A 19,843-nucleotide genomic window follows, 5' to 3' on the forward strand; every position below is an offset into this window, starting at 1 on the left:
GAATTTTATACGTTATTGATGTAATTCTATAGCTAGGTATGTATTTTCTATTTAAAAAAATTAAAATGTTTAAATCAGTAATCCCAGCCCCCAACACAACTATTTTATTTGCGTGTGCCACTGTTTTCTTGTCCATAGGCAGATACGTTTTGTATGGTGGCAATCACTTTGTCTATACTTACATCCAGTTAGGATGCTTTTAACTGCAAGTATCAGAAAATCCTTATCTCAAACTAGTTTTTAATGGCTGTTTATTTTCTCATATGAACAGAAATCAGAGGCAACTCTAAGTATGGTGTGGTCAAGTAGTTTATTTATATCATTAAGGACCCAGTTTCTCTCTGTCTCTTTGGATTTTTCTTGTCCTCAGCATTTGCTTTATCCCAAGGCCTTTTTCTCAGAGTTACAATATGGCTCCAGTGGCAATCAGAGCTATAAGCATTCTTGTTTAGTCTATTGAGAGAGAGACAGAAAGAGACAGAGGGAAGGAGAGACACTGAGAGACCACCATCAGACCTGCTCCAAGTATGAAATGTAAGTCCTTCCATTAGGACCGATAAGGCCACATATGTCACATAACCGGGGAAATGACACGTGATTGGCTTAGAGTCGATGAGACTCTACCTGGAGCTGGATTTGGGGACACCTTCCCTTGAACCAAAGCAGGGTTCAATTAGTAAGGAAGAAGCGGAGGATGGCTAACTGGATAGGCAGCCAACAGAGTCCACAGCAATACCTTAAAAGAATTTTGTTTTCTGATGATACAAAAAAATACTTGTCCATTGTATAAAACACTTGGAAAATAAAGCATAGTTGGGAGAAGGCACTAAAAAAGCACCCTGATACCTCTGTCCAGAAAACTACTTTGCTGTATTTTTCTCCTATATGTAGTTTTTACATAGTTGAGATCATATACCTTATTACTATTTTATGTTTTAATGGCTGTGGAATATTTCATTGACTGGATGTACAGTACTTCATTTAATAATTCCTCTACAATTGAATATTCAAGTGGTTACTGGGTTTTACTATAATAGTCCACACAACAATGAATATTATGGAGCGTAAAGCATTTCATTTCTGTTGAATATTCCCCTTAGTGTTTCTTCTCAGCGTAAAGCTACCGATCAAAATATTTGATCACGTGTGACTTTTGTTAACATAGTACGGTTTTACTTTCCCAAAGAATTACATCAGCTTAAACTGCTATCAGATGGTGAGTGAACCAGTTTCGTTATAACTACTCCAGCAGTGGTTGCTGTCATTTAAAAATTTATGACCAATTTACTAGGTGTAAAATGCTTCTGATGTGATCTTTATATTGGTGTCATTATCCTTATCTTAAGTTTGGCTTGGGGTTTTATTTACTTCAGGGATCTGCAGAGACTTGGAGAACTTCAGTCTGAATTGGCAGGAGTAGCTGACTTCTCTGCTGCCTATCTTCGATGTCAGCTCCTTCTCATCAAGGTTGGTTTGGATTCATTATGTACATAATTGTGATGCTAAGAATGCACTTTAACGGATCTGGCAGTTTTTGAGGCCGTAAGTGGAAAAATATATGGTCTTATGCAGCCACTTAGCAATGGAGAAATTATGTACTCTGCAATATAATTATATTTGTCTCTAATTAAAGAATTAACTCATATAGGAATTTGAATTTTTTAACTTTGGGAGAAATCTTTCATCGTTTTGTAATTCGAGCAGATTGGATAACCATTTTCATTAGAATCCCAAGGATTTTAATTGTTTTTTTATAATTTGATTAGCAAAGAACTTTTATATTATTTTCTTAAAATGCTGATTTCACTTTGTCAAAGTCAAATTAGTTGAAGGTTGATTTCATTGCTTTTTAAGGGCCAACCTGCTGGCATTTTATACTAGGTAGTCAGATTATAAAAACACACACAAAATTTGTACCCAAGAAGCTGTTTCAGTTTGCTGAGGTGAAAACCAATTAAACTAGTTCAATAGCTTTCAGCTTTGCAGCAGAGTTTTGCTATAAATTTAGGCTTAGCATTTAGGAGAGCCATTCTCACTTGATAAGACTTTGTCTTGGCTTTAGTTCCAAATGTTGTTAGTCTTCAAAGTGATTAATGATATTTGATCAAAGTTAGAATGAATGGGGACCGGCTCCATGGCCGTGTGGTTAAGTTTGCATGCTTCGCTTTGGCAGCTCAGGGTTTTGCTGGTTCAGATCCTGGGTGCGGACCTAGAACTGCTCATCAGGCCATGCTGAGATGGCATCCCACATAGCACAACTAGAAGGACCTACAACCAAAATATACAGCTATGTACTGGGGGCTTTGGGGAGAAGAAGAAAAAAAAGGAAAAAAAGATTGACAACAGATATTAGCTCAGGTGCCACTCTTTAAAAAAAAAAGATTAAATGGAGGAATCAGAAATTATTTCCCACTGTAAGATGTGTGAGCTTAGGGTTGTGCAGGTGTGTGTATACATGGAAGGTGGGTGTGTACACTGAAGTGGGTTGGGATTTAAATAGCCCTTGTTTGGTTAGATAGATTCTTTCAAATATATATACCTGTGTAACCACCACCACGGTCAAGATATACAACAATTCCCTTTTTCCAAAAAGTTCCTTCATGCCCCTTTGCAAAGTTGTTTGGATTTCCAAGCTTCTATGAAACAGGACTAATGGCGTCTCTACCCAGGTATGGGTTGGTAAGAATCAGTGTGGAAGCCCTTGCCCTAGTGTCCGGTACTAGTGAGTGCTGTGTCGATGGCACTTCTTCTTGCTTCTTCCTTGGCATCCTGTCTTCTCCATAGGAATATAAGAAGCCCTTTGAAAAGAATCCACTTTTCTAAAGTAGGAAAAGAGAAGAGATTACTCCTAAAAAGAAGACAGAACTATGTTGTTTACTCAAGTGGCAGGGTAGGTAAGGTATCCAGACTTAGATCCTGAAGCAGGCAGGTGTTTGATAGTAGAGGAAGAGCTAAGTAAATTGTGGCGCGTCTGCTGCACAGTGTATTCTGTAGCCAGTAATGATCTTTATGAAGAATTATGCACCAACATGACAAATATGGTATAATGTTATATACCCAAAAAAGCGTACAAAATTACTTCTGCTTTATGGCTACAACCATGTGAAAACATGCATCGTTAATCTCCTCTTTCTCTATAATAGGTAGGGCTTATTGGCTTAAAAGAATAAGATTGAGAGGAAGTCCTGATCATGGTAGATTTTCAAAGCAAAACAAACACGTAAGTCTCAAATGACATGCCAGTCTTTGTGACCTCTGTGTTCTGTTCTTTCCTGATTTGTCTGTGTAGGCCTTGCAGGAAAAGCTGTGGAATGTGGCTGCCCCTTTGTATTTGAAGCAGAGTGATTTGGCCTCAGCAGCAGCAAAACAGGTAAGCTTATTGAGACCTTCTTCTCAGGTGAATCTCTGTCTAGGAATGGTTTCACCCAAGTCTGAGCCAGAGGCCTTCACATGGCTCCTTGTCTCTGCTGTGGCCTCCCCAGTTTCAGCTATGACAGAAGTTAGTGATATGAGAAGCAGCATGATTAGGGGACACAGCACTGGCGTTAGAGTCAGGGGACCTGGGTTCTAGTCCTAGGTCTGCCTCTAATTTGCTGGGTGATATTGAGCAGGTTACTTAATCTCCCTGGATTTTTACTCCTCTATAAAATGTAGCAATTGAATTAGGTGATTTTTAAGATTCTTTTGTGTTCTAAAATAGTATCAGTTTGTGTTTCAGATATCATAAAATTCAATAAATACTATCCTGAATCTTTCATCTGAAATGTAGCTGAACTCATTTTGAGTTGTTTATGTTTTTAGCCTGTACCATCTCTTGAATGTTAAAAGATTTTTATGTTTCTCCTCAGTTCATTAAGTAGCATTTAATTTTATTTGCCTTGCGTTTCTTTCTTTCTAGCTTTGAGCAGTTTCCCTTCATTTCTAGGTATTGGGATTTGGGAACTCTTCTGAGTCATGTCTTCCAGATAATGAGCCTGTATATGACCGACTAATTATGACCCAGTAGGAAGCTAATGATGGTGACTGTGATTGTTACATTACAGTTCACTAAATGATTTCTAGTCTAATTAACTCTCGCAATAATCCCTTTAAGTAGGAATAAGTATTAAGTCCATTTTACAGATGAAACAATTAAGGCTCAGCAAGGTTAAATTCATAGAACTATAGGTGGTAGAATCAGGGACTTAAGCCCAATCCTCTGATACCCAGAGTCTGTTTTCTTTCCCCTACCCTGCTTGGTCTCTCGTCTGATCTAGATTCCCTCTCACACTTTGCTGTGTGACTTACTGTAGGGGAGTAGAACTGAATGACTAGAGTCCCAATATGGGCCATGGTGGGAGGGATGGGACCAGGGAGCAGCAGTCTGGAAGAAAGAGAGGAAAGATTCTCATTGCTGTGTGCCGCATACTGTGCTAAGAACTTTCCATGCCTTGTTTAATTTTTTAAACTTTATGTTGTTGGTGCTGTTTCTTTCCTGTTTACAGATGGGGAAACTGAAGCACCATGTAATTAAGGAACTTGTCTTACTGCCAGTTGTAGAAGAGCCTGGAGTCATTTCTTTGACCCCAAAGCCTTCAAAGGAAGGCAAGCACAGAAGGGGAAGAGAAGCATCATTTGGATGGAAGTAGCTGATTTGGATAGAATAGAGCAAGAGCTTACAATGTGCACTGGGTTGAAGCTGATCATAGACATTGTTTTCTGCACCTATTCCCTCCCCAAACTCCCTCCTACAGACCAGGCCCGTAGAACAGTCTGGATGACTAACAGGTGGTTAATGTTTCCTGTTGCTAAATTCTTGAGGACTTTTCCTGGGGATTGGATTTCCATACATAGTATATATTCATTTGTTCCCACAGCACAGTGAGTCTGCTTTAGGGTAACAAGCAACGCTTTACGATGTTATCCTTGATTCTTCACATTATCAACTAGTGATATTTATTACCATGTGAAACTTTTTTTTAATTGACAAAATAATTTATTCTCTTTTCACAAGACATATACTAATTTTTCTCAACACTTACATTAATTTCTCTCAAATTATACTAATTTCTTTCAACATAGGCACTTCAAAATCTTAGTTCATAGGCTTTAAAAAAACTGAGTTTCACTCAAAATTCTATGCTGCTCTCAAGTAAGACAATTATGATATTTTTACTGTTCGTTAATTACCTTTTCCTTATAGATCATGGAAGAGACCTACAAAATGGAGTTCATGTACAGCGGTGTGGAGAGTAAGCAGGTGGTGATTATCCATCACATGAGGCTGCAGGCCAAAGCCTTGCAACTTATAGTAACAGCACGAACTACTCGAGGGTAAGAGGTACAGGTGGCCAAAAGAGGAGGCACGGTCCTTTCAAAGACACTTCCAAATGCACTCAGAGATATCACTAAGGTTAATGATAAGTGAAATGATATTTAGGAAAAATTCGCTCAGGGATATATGAACTATTCATTTTTTCAGATATTCCAAGCTCTATTCTTAGATCACATTAAATCTCTGGAAAAACCCGTCAGTGGCTCTCCATTTCCTACAACACAACCGAGGACTTCTGGCTACGAGCACATTCTGTGTGGTCCTTGGTAGATTTCCTTAAGAATTTAGTGCCAGGAACTACTTTTTCTCTTCTGAGGGGACAAGTAAGCTCCCTGCCGTGCGGTAAAGACAAATTAAGAGAATGTACTGTGCAGTGGGACTGCCTTGTTCAGATCCTGACCTCTCCACATACTAGTTGTTTGATAACAGACAGGTTTTTTAACCTCTCTGTGCCTTGTTGCCCTGTCTTTCAATGAGAATGGTGACATCTGTCTCGTGGGATTTCTATGAAGAGTTAATGGGATAATACATGTGAAAGCACTTCGCCTGGCACTTGGTACATACAGCTCAGTACATGGTAGCTACTAGATGTTCTGATAATGAGAATTGCCATATTTCATTCAGTCTAAAATGCACATTTTTAAATTTTAACTTCTCTGAAATCAGATGTTTTGATGGTGTGCCATAGTTTGATTGAAAGTGTTTTTTGTTTCTTGGTATTTCATAAAATAAAGATTTATCTTAAGAATGATGGCATCATAGATTTCATTTCATACAATGCAGTACTTATGTAACTCATTACCAGATGGAGGACACATTTGATGCTCAGTCCAGCAGTTGTGTCAGCCTAAAAGTGGTACAGAGTGGTAAATATGGGTATTTAAGCACCAAAAAGTACTGGGTCAGAAAGAACCTTCTGAATATTATTTTATTTCTTCACTTATCCTGACAGTGACCTGATAAACTCAGGTAGTGATTTAATCTTAGAGATATCCCTGCTTTCATTGGAGAAATGTTTAATTCATACTGTGTGCCAGTCACAGCTGAGAAAAGATAGGTGCTTGTGGTAGCATCTGCACTTTTTTATTTAAAAAAAATAGATCTATTTTTCAGTTTATATATGATTGTGGTAAAAAATTTAAATACTGCAGATTAAGTGATGGTCCCCTGGTAATCTAACACTTCTAAAATAACTGTCAGTAGACTTTTCCCGAGCCAGATAAACAGGTGTAGATTATAAATGTATGTGTCTTAACATAAGTGGAATCATAATATAGTCTGCTGTTCTGCCTCCTTTTCATTTCATCAAACAGTATGATATTTCATTTTCCCATGTCATTATATAAAGACTCTATTTGGTCTGTACTCATACCGTGTTATTTTATATTTTCCATTTGTATGCATTCTGTTTCTTGACTTCTGCTGGATCACTTGTTTCCTTTGTTTCCTTCTTCTTCCAGGGTCTCCTGTACCCTAATTCTAACCTCTTCAAGTGAGAGGCAGTAGAACATAGTGGCTGAGAGGGCTCTGGTGCCTCATTGCTGGGGTCCAGATCTTGACTCCACCATTTGCAGACAGTGCGCTTGGACAAGTTACTTAAGACTTCTGTGCCTCAGTTTGTCCCCCAAAGTTAAAGTGGGATAATAATAGTACCTGCCTCTCCTCCACAGGGTTACTGTCAGGACTATTGAAATATGTAAGGCCCTTAAAATGCCACCTGACGCATTCACAGTAAACCCTGATAAATGTTAGCTCATATTAGTTGTATCAGTAGTATTTTTACTCTTAAATTTTTAATAAACATATTGAGCTTATATTTATAAGCATAAAAAAATTAAATAGAATTTATGATCACCTCTGTCAAGATCACCTCAGATCAAGATGAAAGTTTTAGTGTGCTTTTATTTGATCGTCTCATACTGTTAAATAATTTGGAATTTAGTTTCAGGGCCGGCCCAGTGTCGCAGCGGTTAAGTTCACACGTTTCACTTTGGTGACCCGGTGTTCACTGGTTCGGATCCTGGGTGCAGACATGGCACCGCTTGGCAAGCCATGCTGTGGCAGGCGTCCCACATATAAAGTAGAGGAAGATAGGCACAGATGTTAGCTCAGGGCCAGTCTTCCTCAGCAAAAAGAGGAGAATTGGCAGCAGATGTTAGCTCAGGGCTAATCTTCCTCAAAATAAATAAATAAATAAATAAAATTAAAAAAAAAAAAATAGGGGACTGACCTGGTGGTGCAGCGGTGAAGTATGCATGTTCTGCTTCGGTGGCCTGGGGTTCGCCGGTTTGGATCCTGGGTGTGGAAATGGCACCTCATGGCACACCATACTGTGGTAGGTTTCCACATATAAAGTAGAGGAAGATGGGCATGGATGTTAGCTCAGGGCCAGTTGTCCTCAGCAAGAGGAGGAGGTTTGGCAGCAGTCAGCTCAGGGCTAATCTTCCTCAAAAAAAAAAAAGAGAATTTAGTTTCAACTTATTATCTTTTTATAGTGTATCTCTTATTTTAAGAATCCTTTTTTAAAATATGTGTTAATCTGTGTAAGTACATTATCAAAATTGTTTAGCTCCAACTTGCCCACCACTGTTCTGTTTGTACCAGTTGCCTTTCAAAATTCATTGTTTTGATTCACTATTGATTTGACTGGAAAACATTCTCTAGTAATCGTTTTTCAGAATAAGTATATAAGTAGTATACTCATTGAGACCTTGTATGTCTGAAACTGCCTGCCTTTTGCTTTCGTACATCAATGGAATTCTTTCAGAAGTCTGTAAATATTGCTCTGTTGCCTTTTAGTATTTGATGTTACAGTTAGGATGTCTGATGTCACTCTGGTTCTTATTTTTCCTGGCTCAAAGCTATAAAGTTTTCTTTTTCTTTTTAGAATTCACAAGTTTCACTAGATTTATTTCGGGGCGTGTTTTCTTTCAATATTCTTACTGACCTTTAGTGGGACTTTGAAGTCTCAACCCCGTGTTTAGCTCAGAGATTTTTTTCCCCTCCATTATTTCTTTAATTACTACTTCTTCTGTCCACTCCAGTGTCTCATATTGGATGTTGAATCTTCTGGATCTATTTTCCTTGTATCTTAACTTTTCTCTCATAATTTCTTTGTTTTTCTACTCTAAATTCTGAGTAAATTCCTCAGTGTGCTCTTTTAATTTACCACTTTCAGTTTTCATCATTTTTCATTCTGGTGTTCTTTGACTGTTGAGTTGATTTCATTATTACTGTTTATTTCCAAGTATGCTTTCTTCTCTGTACCTTTTTTGTAGCAGTTTCTCTTGCTTTATCAATGCAATGTCCTTTCAGATTTCCTCGTAAATCTCACTGAGGTTACTTATTAGAATTTTTTTTTTTTAAGTTTTCTGTGCTTTCTTGCCCTGACTTTAGCTCACTGGGCTCTGCTTGGTCTCCTTTACAGCTCCTGATTATCCTTATAGCATCTGGTAGTTTTCCATTGTCTTTGCATTGGTAGTTCAAATTGGTAATTAGTGTACATTTCCCCAGCCATTGTAGGTCATTAGAATTCAAATGAATGTTGCTTGTAGAGTAAGTTTCCATTTGCTGTTTCTCATATATTTATTCATTCAACAAATATTTATTGAATAGCTGCTTGTGTCAGGAAATATGTGATGATCAATACAATGTCACTACTTGCATGGAGCTTACATTTTAGTAGAAAGACTAAACTAGGTTATTAAGAACCTTGACACCATTCTCTTATATGTTTTTATATAAGCAAAAAGTATTTGTTTTTCTTCACTGGAACTTTACTCCTCCAATGAATAATATATTAGTGAAAATAAATGGAAAGTTTCATACAGAAATTAGAAGAAATAAAAGAAAATGCACAAAGATCAAAAGGAAAAATCTGTTGTGTGATTAGTCAGTTACATTGGCCTAACATGTTGCCTGGATTTTTAAGGTATGCAATAAGTTTTTACTGAAATGAAATACTCTTAAGTACTAGGAGGCCAGAGGAGTCAAGATAGAGAGGAAAGAATATAGTCTGCGTCTGTGGGCAAAGTAGTAACAAAACCTTTTCCCCTTCTGCCTGAGAATTTGACCTTTGGTTAACTTTCTAGGTCTGTTCCCTGGAAACCTGATAGTGTCAACTCTATTACTAGGTAGCACTGCTATGGTAAAAATGATCTCTCCAGAAAATTGCTTGCAGACTAGAAGGAGCTATAAATAAACTATAATTACCTGATGCAGACACCATAGCTTTGGGCTTCATCGAGTGCAGTGATACGTGTAACTGGGCATATCCCTGGTGGGGACCTGGAGGGATATACCCATGGAGTCGTTTCAAGAGATATTAGCACCTATGGAGCATGAGACTTCTCACCCAATGTCGATCTCATCTCCTTGCCCCCGAGCTGTCAGCTGCAGAGTCAAAGCTCCCAGACAGCTGTGTGGATGGACTGCTGAATGGACTGCTGCAAGGCCTCCTGCAGAGGAGGAGCATGACGCTGCCCTGCCTGCAAGCTGTCCTCCCGTCCTGTCCTTAGTGAATCTGGTGCCAAGAGTGGCCTGTGATAGTCTTTGATTTTGAAAGTTCATTGAACCTAATGGGCACTGCAGTATTTTAATTGGATCTTGGGATCCTGGCAAATATTTCCCCCTGAGTCTATTAGCAGATTTCTATTTCACTTAGACATAGTTTTTATAGTGTAATGTGCTCATTCTCCTTTTATGTAGGCTCAGGTTTCTGGGACTTTCGTCCTCACTTTTCTGTTCACAGATTTCACAAGCAAATTACTTTTTCTCTTTTCTACAGGGTCGACCCCTTATTTGGGATGTGTGAAAAATTTTTACAGGAAGTGGACTTTTTTCAAAGGTAAGTATTTCATCACTCTTCTAGCTTATTCAACCTTGGTTATGCAGAGAATAGCACTTACAGAGCGACAAGAGTGATCACAAGCCATAATTCTTGGTTTAGCCCATGTAGCCAAACTATTGTCTGTGGCAGTGTGCCCTAATTTGTGTATTTTCTTTAGTGGTGTATAAACAAACTTCTTTGATGTTAGCTTCAAACGTAAACATACAACAGAATAATAAAAACATCAAGAGTCATTTGGATTTAACATTCGATCATAAGAAGACAAGTATTATGTGAGAAACTCATGAACTCTTTTGTTGAAAAGTCACAACTTGTCTATTTTTTTTTACCACTGATCTTAAACTTACGTATTTCTCTCTAATCTACAAAAATTCTTCCATAATTCTGTAGGTAACTTTTATTTTGTAGGATAGATATGTTTTCTCAGAATTCTCTATGAAGCAAATTGGTTAAAACAGATGCAGTAGATGAGTGGAAGTCTTGGCGAAGAAGTAGGAATCAAGGTTGTGACCAGACCTGTGTGTGCTGTCAGTATAATACCAGGAGGCAGCCATTTATAGAATTTTAAAGCACTTGATTAAGTCTAATATTTTATTTTGTCACCTTTGTCTCTACCCTGTGAACTTCACCAGACCTGAGGCTTATGTAACACTATACTTCTCGTTCTTTTTTCGTTTGGAGGATGAGCTTCTTATAGGGCTGGGTTGCAATACCTCCTTTCACCAGTAGGTACTGCTCTCTAGCAAATGAGACAGTCTAGCTTGTCTCTTTAAGATCCTGGCTTCAACTCTGAACTAAGTTCTTGCCTTACTCTTGGTTCTAGATTCTTTAAGGTAGTCTGTTTTTACACCATTGGGTTGGAGAGAGTTTTGGAAAGGTGACAGCTCTGAATTGCGAAAGTTCCTCCTCTGTTTAGAGCTGCACAATCCTTCTTCTTCTTAATTCAGCCTCTGAGTCCTTGCACTGATCTCACCACCTCACTGAAATATTTTTTGACTATCCTGTTCCACAAGGCGGAAGTACTGTGGAATCAGTCAGAGCTGGGATTAAGTTACTTAACTTTTTAAGCCTCAGTGCATCATCATCCTCTCGGAGTCTCGGAGTTCCTGTCACTTGAATATAAGCTCCATAAGACAGGCATTTTTTCTCTTTTGCTCACTGTTACATCCCCAGTGTCTAGAATGGTACTTGACACTTGGTAAGTCCTAAAGACATATTTGTTAGATTAATTAATCCACAATATGAAAAAAGCAATTGTAACAATGTACAGGATTGCTGGGAGGATTAAATAAGATAATGTAAAATACGTCAGAGTATACCTGGCATGTAATGGGTATTCCGTAAACAAGGCTGTTGTGATGATCATGTCACTAAGGCATAATTAACTGGGTACCCACCTGGCTGTCTCAGTCGGGAACCATGAGCTGTTACAGTTCATCACTTTGCCTACCTTGGGGCTTGGCAGATGTTTGGGGCCCAGCCTGTGATGAATGAATGCATAGTCAGTTGTTTCTGTTTGTCCCTCCAGGTGTTTCATTGCTGATTTGCCCCACCTGCAGGACAGCTTTGTGGACAAACTTCTTGACCTTATGCCCCGACTCATGACATCCAAACCTGCAGAAGTGGTCAAAATTCTACACACCATGTTGCGGCAGAGTACCTTCCTGCACCTCCCCCTTCCAGAGCAGGTCAGGGTTTGTGTCATACCCCTTCAGGCCAAGTCTGTCCAACAGTCAAAATTGCTCACCTTGGTGATCTTCTTTGACCATTAGAGCAGTTGGACTAAGGCCTTTCCTCTGATTGGCTTTCATATGCCCACCCATTAGATAAGGAGACAGAGAGGTGAAGATCATGATTTCTTGCCCAGGGATGACCTGGCTTTAGAATCATCATATGTTCTTCTTGCTTACAGATCCACAAAGCCTCAGCCACCATCATTGAGCCAGCAGGCGAGTCAGACAACCCTTTGCGGTTTACATCTGGGTTGGTGGTGGCCCTGGATGTTGATGCAACCCTCGAACATGTGCAGGATCCTCAGAGCACTGTGAAGGTCCAGGTCTGTCCGATTTTGGTCCCCATGGAGCTTCTATACTGACTCTGTGTTGAAGCATTTAGCTTGAGCACCCCTGTAATCTTGACCTGAGGGACAGAAGCTGGAGAGGGAGAAGAGTCTTTTTGGAAAAGAGCCTGGGCTTGAATCTCAGCTGTCCAGCTGAGTGCGGTCTGAGCAAGTTACTTTAACCTCTGAACCTCAGATTCTACAACTAGCAAATAGGAATAGTTGATATTGAATTGAGATGATGTATGTACAGCTCCTGGTACCCAGTAAGGGTTCACTAATAACAGGGCCCTTTCTATTCTTGTAATGTGAAGTTAAGACTTGGTATTTTCAGGGCTACAAGCAAACCATAATAAACAAGTCCTTTTCAAGCTGTGAGTGGGTCAGCTTGGCAAACAAAATTTATGGGTGTGGAACAAAAATCACTAGGGAATATTTTTTTCCAAGTTAGATAGATACATTAGAGACACATGAGAGATGCGGTAGAGACACTAATCAATTTCGATAGTCTACAGTTAAGCCCCACAAAGAGTACTACCCATTTATTCATTCATCCATCCTTCCATCCATGTAATAATGTATATTCCATTGCACATGCCAAGTGCTAGGGTTGCAAAGGTCAATGTGTCAGCATTCTTGCCTTCAGGATGCTCAGTTTCAGTGAGAGACAGACAGATGGTTCTAGCCAAGAACCTAGAAGGGCAGAGGGAAAATTATTTTTCCTCCTCTACAGAGTTATTTCCAATTTTTCACTAGTATAAAAAAATTCTGCAATATACTTTTAAAAAATATTTTGAACAATACTATGGAGAGGCATTCAATACTATGGAGGCACCAATACTATGGTGGAGACTGAGGAAAAGAAAGGCTTTGTGGAGATGCTGGTGCATGGGTGAGGTCTGAAAGGATGAAAGAGAACGAAGGATAGGGGCAAAAGGAGGTATTCTGAGCAGAAGGGCTGTGAATAAAAGTAGGGCCTCAAGCACTAGCAGTAAGTTCAATCAGAGGACAGAAAAATAGCCTGGAGCAGGAAGGGAAGGCTTCCTGGAAGAGATAAGGATGAATCAGGCCCTGAAGATGGTAATATTTCCTATGGTGACAGTAGGGGAAAAAACCTTCCAGCTTCCCAGCAGCACTTATTATAAATCCTGAGACCTGTAGAGAACTGATTCTGAGCTGGCTGTGAAGTTGTACTGCAGATGTTTATTTTTTTTTTCTTCCACATTAGTGGTTCTCCACCCTAGCTGAACTTTAGAATTACTCAGAAAGCATTAAAAAGTGCTCATTTACAGGCCTCAGCCTACATCAGTTAAATCATAATCCTAGGAGTAGGGCTTTTGGGTACCAGTATTTCTTTAAAGATAACGAGGATCAGGAAGCTGGGACACCTGCATCTTTCTGCTGTAGAAGGTTGGGGGGCCTGGAGCCTGGAGATAGTGTGGAGAGTAGCAGCCTTAAAAAAGAGGGGTAGAATCAGGGAGGCCCTAAGAGGTGAGGAGAGATGAAAGGAGATCAGGGGGCGGGTTGGCTGAGACATGCCTTCCAGAGTTTCCAGCTGAAAGACCTGTGTGGTTCCCTACTTTGCCCTTAACACTATATTTCCATAGCCTAGGTCCTGTGTGGGTCTAGGATAAGCTTCACTTGTTCATGTAGTTCCTTTGGATGCTGTGCCGTGCAGTAGGCCCTCTCCACAGACAGCTGTGAGGCCCCTGGGGTACTGCGGAAAGAACTCTGACACTTTATGAGAAGTGAAGAACTGGTCAGTGATTTGAGCAGACCCTTCAGTGCACAGTGACTCTGTAGAAGGAGACAGATAAACATTGCCGAGCGGCTTAATAAGCTGGTGGGGAGAATACAGTTACAAAATTACTCTTAATACTTGGTGGTTGGTGATGGATGCTGGGCCATGATATGATTCAGAGCCAGGAGGGAGAGAGTCATCCTGATGACGGGAAGGCTTTTCCTGTCAGGATTAATGTTTTACCTATCTTTGTACTTAAAGAGATGCTTTAGTCCTATCACTCGTTCACCATGAATTCAGGAAGCATTTACCAGACGTTGCCTTGTGCTGGGGCAGCGGTGTAGAGGAGTCAGCAGTGTTGCCCTCCCCTCAAAGAGCGGTCTTCTGTGAAGGCTAGTGTCATCTTTCTTTACCTCCTGTTTCAGGGTTCACAGCAGATGTCACTAGCAATTTTGTTAAGACCTTATGGCTCTTTTGCCTCTTTTTATTATTTCTGTCACTTCGCAGGTCTTATATCCAGATGGCCAGGCTCAGGTGATCCACCCCAAGCCGGCAGACTTCCGCAACCCTGGCCCAGGGCGGCACCGGCTCATCACCCAGGTGTACCTCTCCCACACTGCCTGGACAGGTGAGGACTCAGTGGGCCAGAGTGAGCAGGAAAAGATGCTCCCAGGGATCACACCCACCCTTACATGTTTGGTTTTTTGGGGTTTGAAAAATACATGGTTGAATCAGGATTGCTGAAGATTGTTCTTGATTTCTTTTTTTTTTTTTAAAGATTTTATTTTTTTTCCTTTTTCTCCCCAAAGCCCCCCCGGTACATAGTTGTATATTCTTTGTTGTGGGTCCTTCTAATTGTGGCATGTGGGACGCTGCCTCAGCGTGGTTTGATGAGCAGTGCCATGTCCACGCCCAGGATTCGAACCAGCGAAACACTGGGCCGCCTGCAGCAGGAGCGCGCGAACTTAACCACTCGGCCACGGGGCCAGCCCCTTGATTTCTTAAGGAGCTCAAAAGCGCACTCTGTGTGCATTCAGGCTAATTCGCTGCATTGCTTTGATTGCACGAGGCACAAGTTTTGGTCAGAAAATATACAGGAGATTATGATAGAATGGAGTCTCATGGAAAGAGCCCTGAGCTGGATGCCAGGAGACTGTTTTCTTGTCCTAACTCTGCCACTGACTTGCTGTGTAACCTTGGACTAGCCACTCCCTTCTGAATGTTTCCTCACCTTCAAAATGAAGATGATAATTCTCAATCACCTAGTTAGTTCTGAGCATTGCTATGTCTAGAAATAAAACAGTTTTATATTTCTTACCAAAATTTAAAATCATTCTTTCTTTATGAACAGCTCAGTTCATTCCCTGAACAGTTACTGCCCTCCTGTCCCCGATGGCTGGTCTGTGGGGTAATGCAGAGTAAGATGATCTGTTCATGCTTTACCCTCCCGTACAGCGACCTTGATAACTGGTGAAAAGACAAGGAAGTTGCATAAGTATTTTTTTGAATTCATATGAATAAAATGGGAGAATACAAGTGCGAAAGACATTATATTTCAAGCCTATAAGGCTGCTTTAGAAACTTTAAAGAGAGACTCAGTCTGCAGAACCTAAAACGTGGTGTTTCCTGTATCATTGAAGATGATTCAGAAGCATGGCTGTTACTGGAGAAAGTATTTAATGCCACCAGATTTGGTTTATTTTAGAGATAGGTGGATGTTTTCTGGAATTTTCTTTCACCATTTTTTAAAATATATGAATATTTAATGCCATTATTAATGCAGTCCCTCTATCAGGGGTGTTAGGTGGGTATAGCTGATTTTATGAAGTTTTCAAAAAGAGGAAGTACCATTGAATGTCAGGGCATCCCCCTCGGGGGTCCGGTGACCCTGGGCCTGGCACAGTCAAGGGAGCATCCAGCAATGCTTTTACCCAGGGTCTGCCTCCCTGAGCATTTCTCAGTCCATATCCTTGTTGCATGCAGTGCTTTTGCACTAGTATTTGCCAAACCTCTAGCTCCATAGGAAGGTAGAATTCCTTATTCTAATCTCTTCTCAGGAGGGGATCCTAGATGTGGGGAAAGAAATGCAGTGGCACAGCATTGTTTTGGAAGGGCCAAGGCTCAGGGGGACAAATCACAGCATATTAGACCTCAAAAGAACTTGCAGGGTCTTGAGGGCCCTACTGGCTTGTCCCTGGTCACACAGCAGGTCATTGCTTGAACCAGGGCTACAATCTAGGCTATCCTGAGCTTGCAGAATTATAATTTATCTAGGATCATCTCCTCTGAGAGGTTGCTACCCAGTCACCCTTACAAATCTCTGTGTTAATTCTCTGCATAGTATTTACTAGTGTCAGATGTTTTCTCATTTGTTTACTGACTTTCTCTCCAATTAGAATGCAGGCTCCACCAGAGCAGGGAACTTGCTCGTTACTTTTACCTCTGTATTTCCAGTGCCTCTCTATCTTGTGTCCCTAGTGCCTGACATGTAGTAGGTGCTCAAAAGATAATGAAAAGTTGACACAGGATTTTATATGTGCCATTAAAATTCATTTAATCCTTAGACCATCCTCCTGGTGGGAATTAGTATTCTCTTCTTCATTTTGTAGATGCATAAATGGAGGTCCACGTAGCCAATCAATGGTGGTACTGATGCTGGCACTTAGATTTCCTAATGCCCAAATCCCTAGTTTTTTCACTATGCCATGCTCCCTTCTGACCTGGGACACTAGGTGAAACATGTTCTCATTCTGAAGGCACCTGTGCTTTCTTTCTCCTAAACCAGGAGATGAGGCCTCGTGTTGGCAGAGAGCTCCTCCATCCAGTCTCTCACCAGCTCCCTATCAGGGGCTTCTCCTCTGGGAGGCAGGATGCTGCCAGGTCAGAAGCTTTGAGTGATGTAGACCAGGTTCCAAATTCTGCCTCTCTTGCTGTGTGATCCTGAGAAAGTTATTTTACCTCTGTCTCATTTTCCTTATCTGTAAGATGGAAGAATATATACCTCCTAAGAGAGAGGTGCTTCCTGTCATGATGAGTAAGTTGCATGATTTGTCCCAGATGATCTTTTGTCTCTTTCTCCCACTGTCTCCTTCCTCTGATGGCAGTGGCGTGAACTGCCATTCATAGCACATGCTGGTGAGGGAAGGCATAATGACCAGGTGGGGTTGAGTCCTCTGACCTCCCAGGGTTTGGTTCCTGAAAGTGCTGAGAGAGCTGAGGCTTGGTTGTGGTCAGGAGTTGGCAACAGCCATCTGGGACAAAAGAGGAGAACATAGTGGGAGAGCTGATACTGGAACCTGGTACCAGAGAGCAGTGCTGGTTTCATTACAGATACACTCAAGGCTGGGTGAAGGCCCCAGATTATGTGGGAGTGTCCACACCACATGGCTGGTAAATGGTGCTGCTGAGGCTGCTCTCTGGGGCTGGCTAGGTTGCCCTGGCTGCCTGTGAGCCTGTCCCTTCCTGGAGGACAGCAATCCAGTCTCTGCTCTGATTCCTAGAGAGAAGTCTGGAGATGACCAGGAAGAGGTCTGGGGAGACATTGAGAAGTCCTGGGACCTCTGCCCTTGTTTGTTTAGATCCATCCAGTCCTCATTCCCCTGCCCTCTGAACTTCTTAGCCTTGGGCTTCTCTGTAACACTTGTACCTTTTGCTCTATTCAAATAAAGTTAAGGAGGACATCCCAAGCTTGTGCTGTTCCTGGCCCTTGCACTTGCCCTTAGATTTTCCTGAAATCCTCTCCCCTTCCTTCATTATTTAAGCCATATGACTAATAGTAAGATTAATTGCTTCAGCTTATGAACTGGGCTCAAATTCTGTCACTGGTGTGGATCTGGGCAGTCACGTAGAACCTCTCAGAACCTTGGGACTTTTTTGGGATTGTGACAGTCTTTCATGGTGTGGCAGGGTGAGAACTCTTGGGGCTTTGTGCTTGGCAGAGCAGGTGTTCTGTTCCAAAGCTTTCCTGGGCTTCTCCCTCAATACTTCTTAGAGACTCGATTAGAGCGTATACTGTGCTCCATTGCAGCTGTCTCTGTCTCCTCAACCAAACGGTCAGCAACTTGAGGGAGCGCATATTTGCTTTCACTGGGGCCTGCCACCTGCAGAAACTAGATCAGTATTGTAATGTCATTTCATAAAAGAACAAAAGGTTTAATGACATGATTTTAGGTCACTGAAACATGTTCCTGTTCACTGGTGAGAATTTTTTGTCAGGCTTCTCCACTAAGACAGTAGTCTGTGGCACGCACAGCCCTGAGGGCTGAGATCAGCTGTGCAGGAAAAGCGTGACTATCCCCAGATGACATTGGCCACATGCTTGTACCTGTGGCCCTCTGTCTGGAGGCTGGAAGGCCTTTGGGGAGGAAGGGTTGTTAGCTCACTCTCTGCTCATCTCGGCAGCCATGGCTCTGAGTGGCAGCGAGCCCACAGAGACTTGAGGAGGAGATGGTGGGGGCAGAGAAGCAGTCCGTCTGCCGTCTTAGCATCAGCCTCACAGGGTTCAGGATGGGAAAGTGTTTTTGTTTGGTGAGGGGGAAGGGAGGGATGCAGATAGATGAAGAAATGTTCTTGAAACTCTACTGTTTCCATCTTTGATGTTGCTTTTATTTACATTTCATCACATTTCCCAGCCGTTGCCCAGTCATAGAGGACTTCTTTTGTCTTTTTTTTCCAGAACCATGCCAGGTGGAAGTGAGGCTGCTGTTGGCCTACAACTCCAATTCACGCATTCCAAAATCTCCCTGGATCGAGGGTGGTGAGATGTCACCTCAGGTGGAAACTGGCATCGAGGGTACCATCCCCTTCAGCAAGTCTGTAAAAGTTTACATAATGCCCAAACCTGCAAGGCGCTGAGTCACAAGCAGTCTTTACAGCCGTGGCCTAGAAGGCCCTTCATGGGTATCAGAGTGAGCCAGAAGTCTGGGGCACTTCACCTGGAAGTGGTGTATAGGCATAAGGAGGAACATGTGACCCTTACAGTCTCATCTGGTATCAAACACGGGATAAATTATTTTGTATTGAGAAAACAAAAACCTTCAAGTCTATTCGCCCCACCCCACCCCCATACTCCTTACCCTAATAAAGTTGAGAAAAACACCAAGTCATTCCAGTTCCTGGTCCTTAAATTTGTGTGGCTGTGGGTTCAACATTTATACCACTTGCTTACATTCCTCACGTGTGAAACACAAAGATCCAATTTTGCAGCCACCTCTAAAAAACTGGTTATTGAAGTCATAATCTTGTTTCTTAAAGCAATAGTGTGTTTCCCAGGGCCAACTCCAGAGCAGCTTTCACAGCTGTCCTTCTTCACCACTGACAGTTCCTGAATGGCCTGACATATCCGTTATCTTGCTGAGAGCTTCCTTTCCTAACTCAGGCAATAGCTGGGCCAAGGACTGAATGAGTAACTGGAGAATGAATCATTTTCATCCCTGAGGGAAATTCTTGACCTTGCCTGCCATTATCCTTAGAACCAAAATAATAGAGGCCATATTTTAGAAATAAACCAGGATTATGGGAAAGAGGGGTCCAGTGTCAGAAAAAAAGCCATTTCCCACTCCATCTCTGATGAGTCCAGTGTTGGAGCTGCATGTGAATGAAAGGTGCAGCTGGGGCGTGAGGACAGTGAATGCCCCGTAAGTGTTAGCCACGTGAGGCCCTGTGCTCTCTGCCCACCATGTAACCTTACAACAGCCAAGTGAGATTGAGAGGTGAAACCTCTGGTCAGAGGATCGCTCAGATCCAAGTGATTCCAAAGGCCTGAGCTGTACTACCTCAGGGGAAGTATACGGAAAAAAGCCTTCCAATCCTCAGCTCTCTATGCCTCAGTTTCCTCATCTTATGTAAAATCGAGATCATTATACCTCAAGCGTTGTTGAA

At 41.5% G+C, this 19,843-nt stretch overlaps 1 protein-coding gene across 1 annotated transcript in view; it reads left to right on the top strand.

Moving 5' to 3' along the window:
* Window positions 1–19,068, top strand: part of INTS4 (integrator complex subunit 4) — a 94,051-nt gene extending 74,983 nt beyond the window's left edge. Inside the window, exons 16-23 of the mRNA XM_023645652.2 lie at window positions 1,374–1,467; window positions 3,290–3,370; window positions 5,183–5,313; window positions 10,101–10,160; window positions 11,692–11,851; window positions 12,076–12,219; window positions 14,471–14,591; window positions 18,639–19,068. Of these exons, the coding sequence (XP_023501420.1) occupies window positions 1,374–1,467; window positions 3,290–3,370; window positions 5,183–5,313; window positions 10,101–10,160; window positions 11,692–11,851; window positions 12,076–12,219; window positions 14,471–14,591; window positions 18,639–18,817 (970 nt within the window). The 3' untranslated portion in view covers window positions 18,818–19,068. The remainder of the gene's footprint in view (window positions 1–1,373; window positions 1,468–3,289; window positions 3,371–5,182; window positions 5,314–10,100; window positions 10,161–11,691; window positions 11,852–12,075; window positions 12,220–14,470; window positions 14,592–18,638) is intronic.
* Window positions 19,069–19,843: the final 775 nt, after the last annotated feature.

This window comes from Equus caballus, chromosome 7, assembly GCF_041296265.1.
Source record: "Equus caballus isolate H_3958 breed thoroughbred chromosome 7, TB-T2T, whole genome shotgun sequence".
Classification (NCBI taxonomy): domain Eukaryota; kingdom Metazoa; phylum Chordata; class Mammalia; order Perissodactyla; family Equidae; genus Equus; species Equus caballus.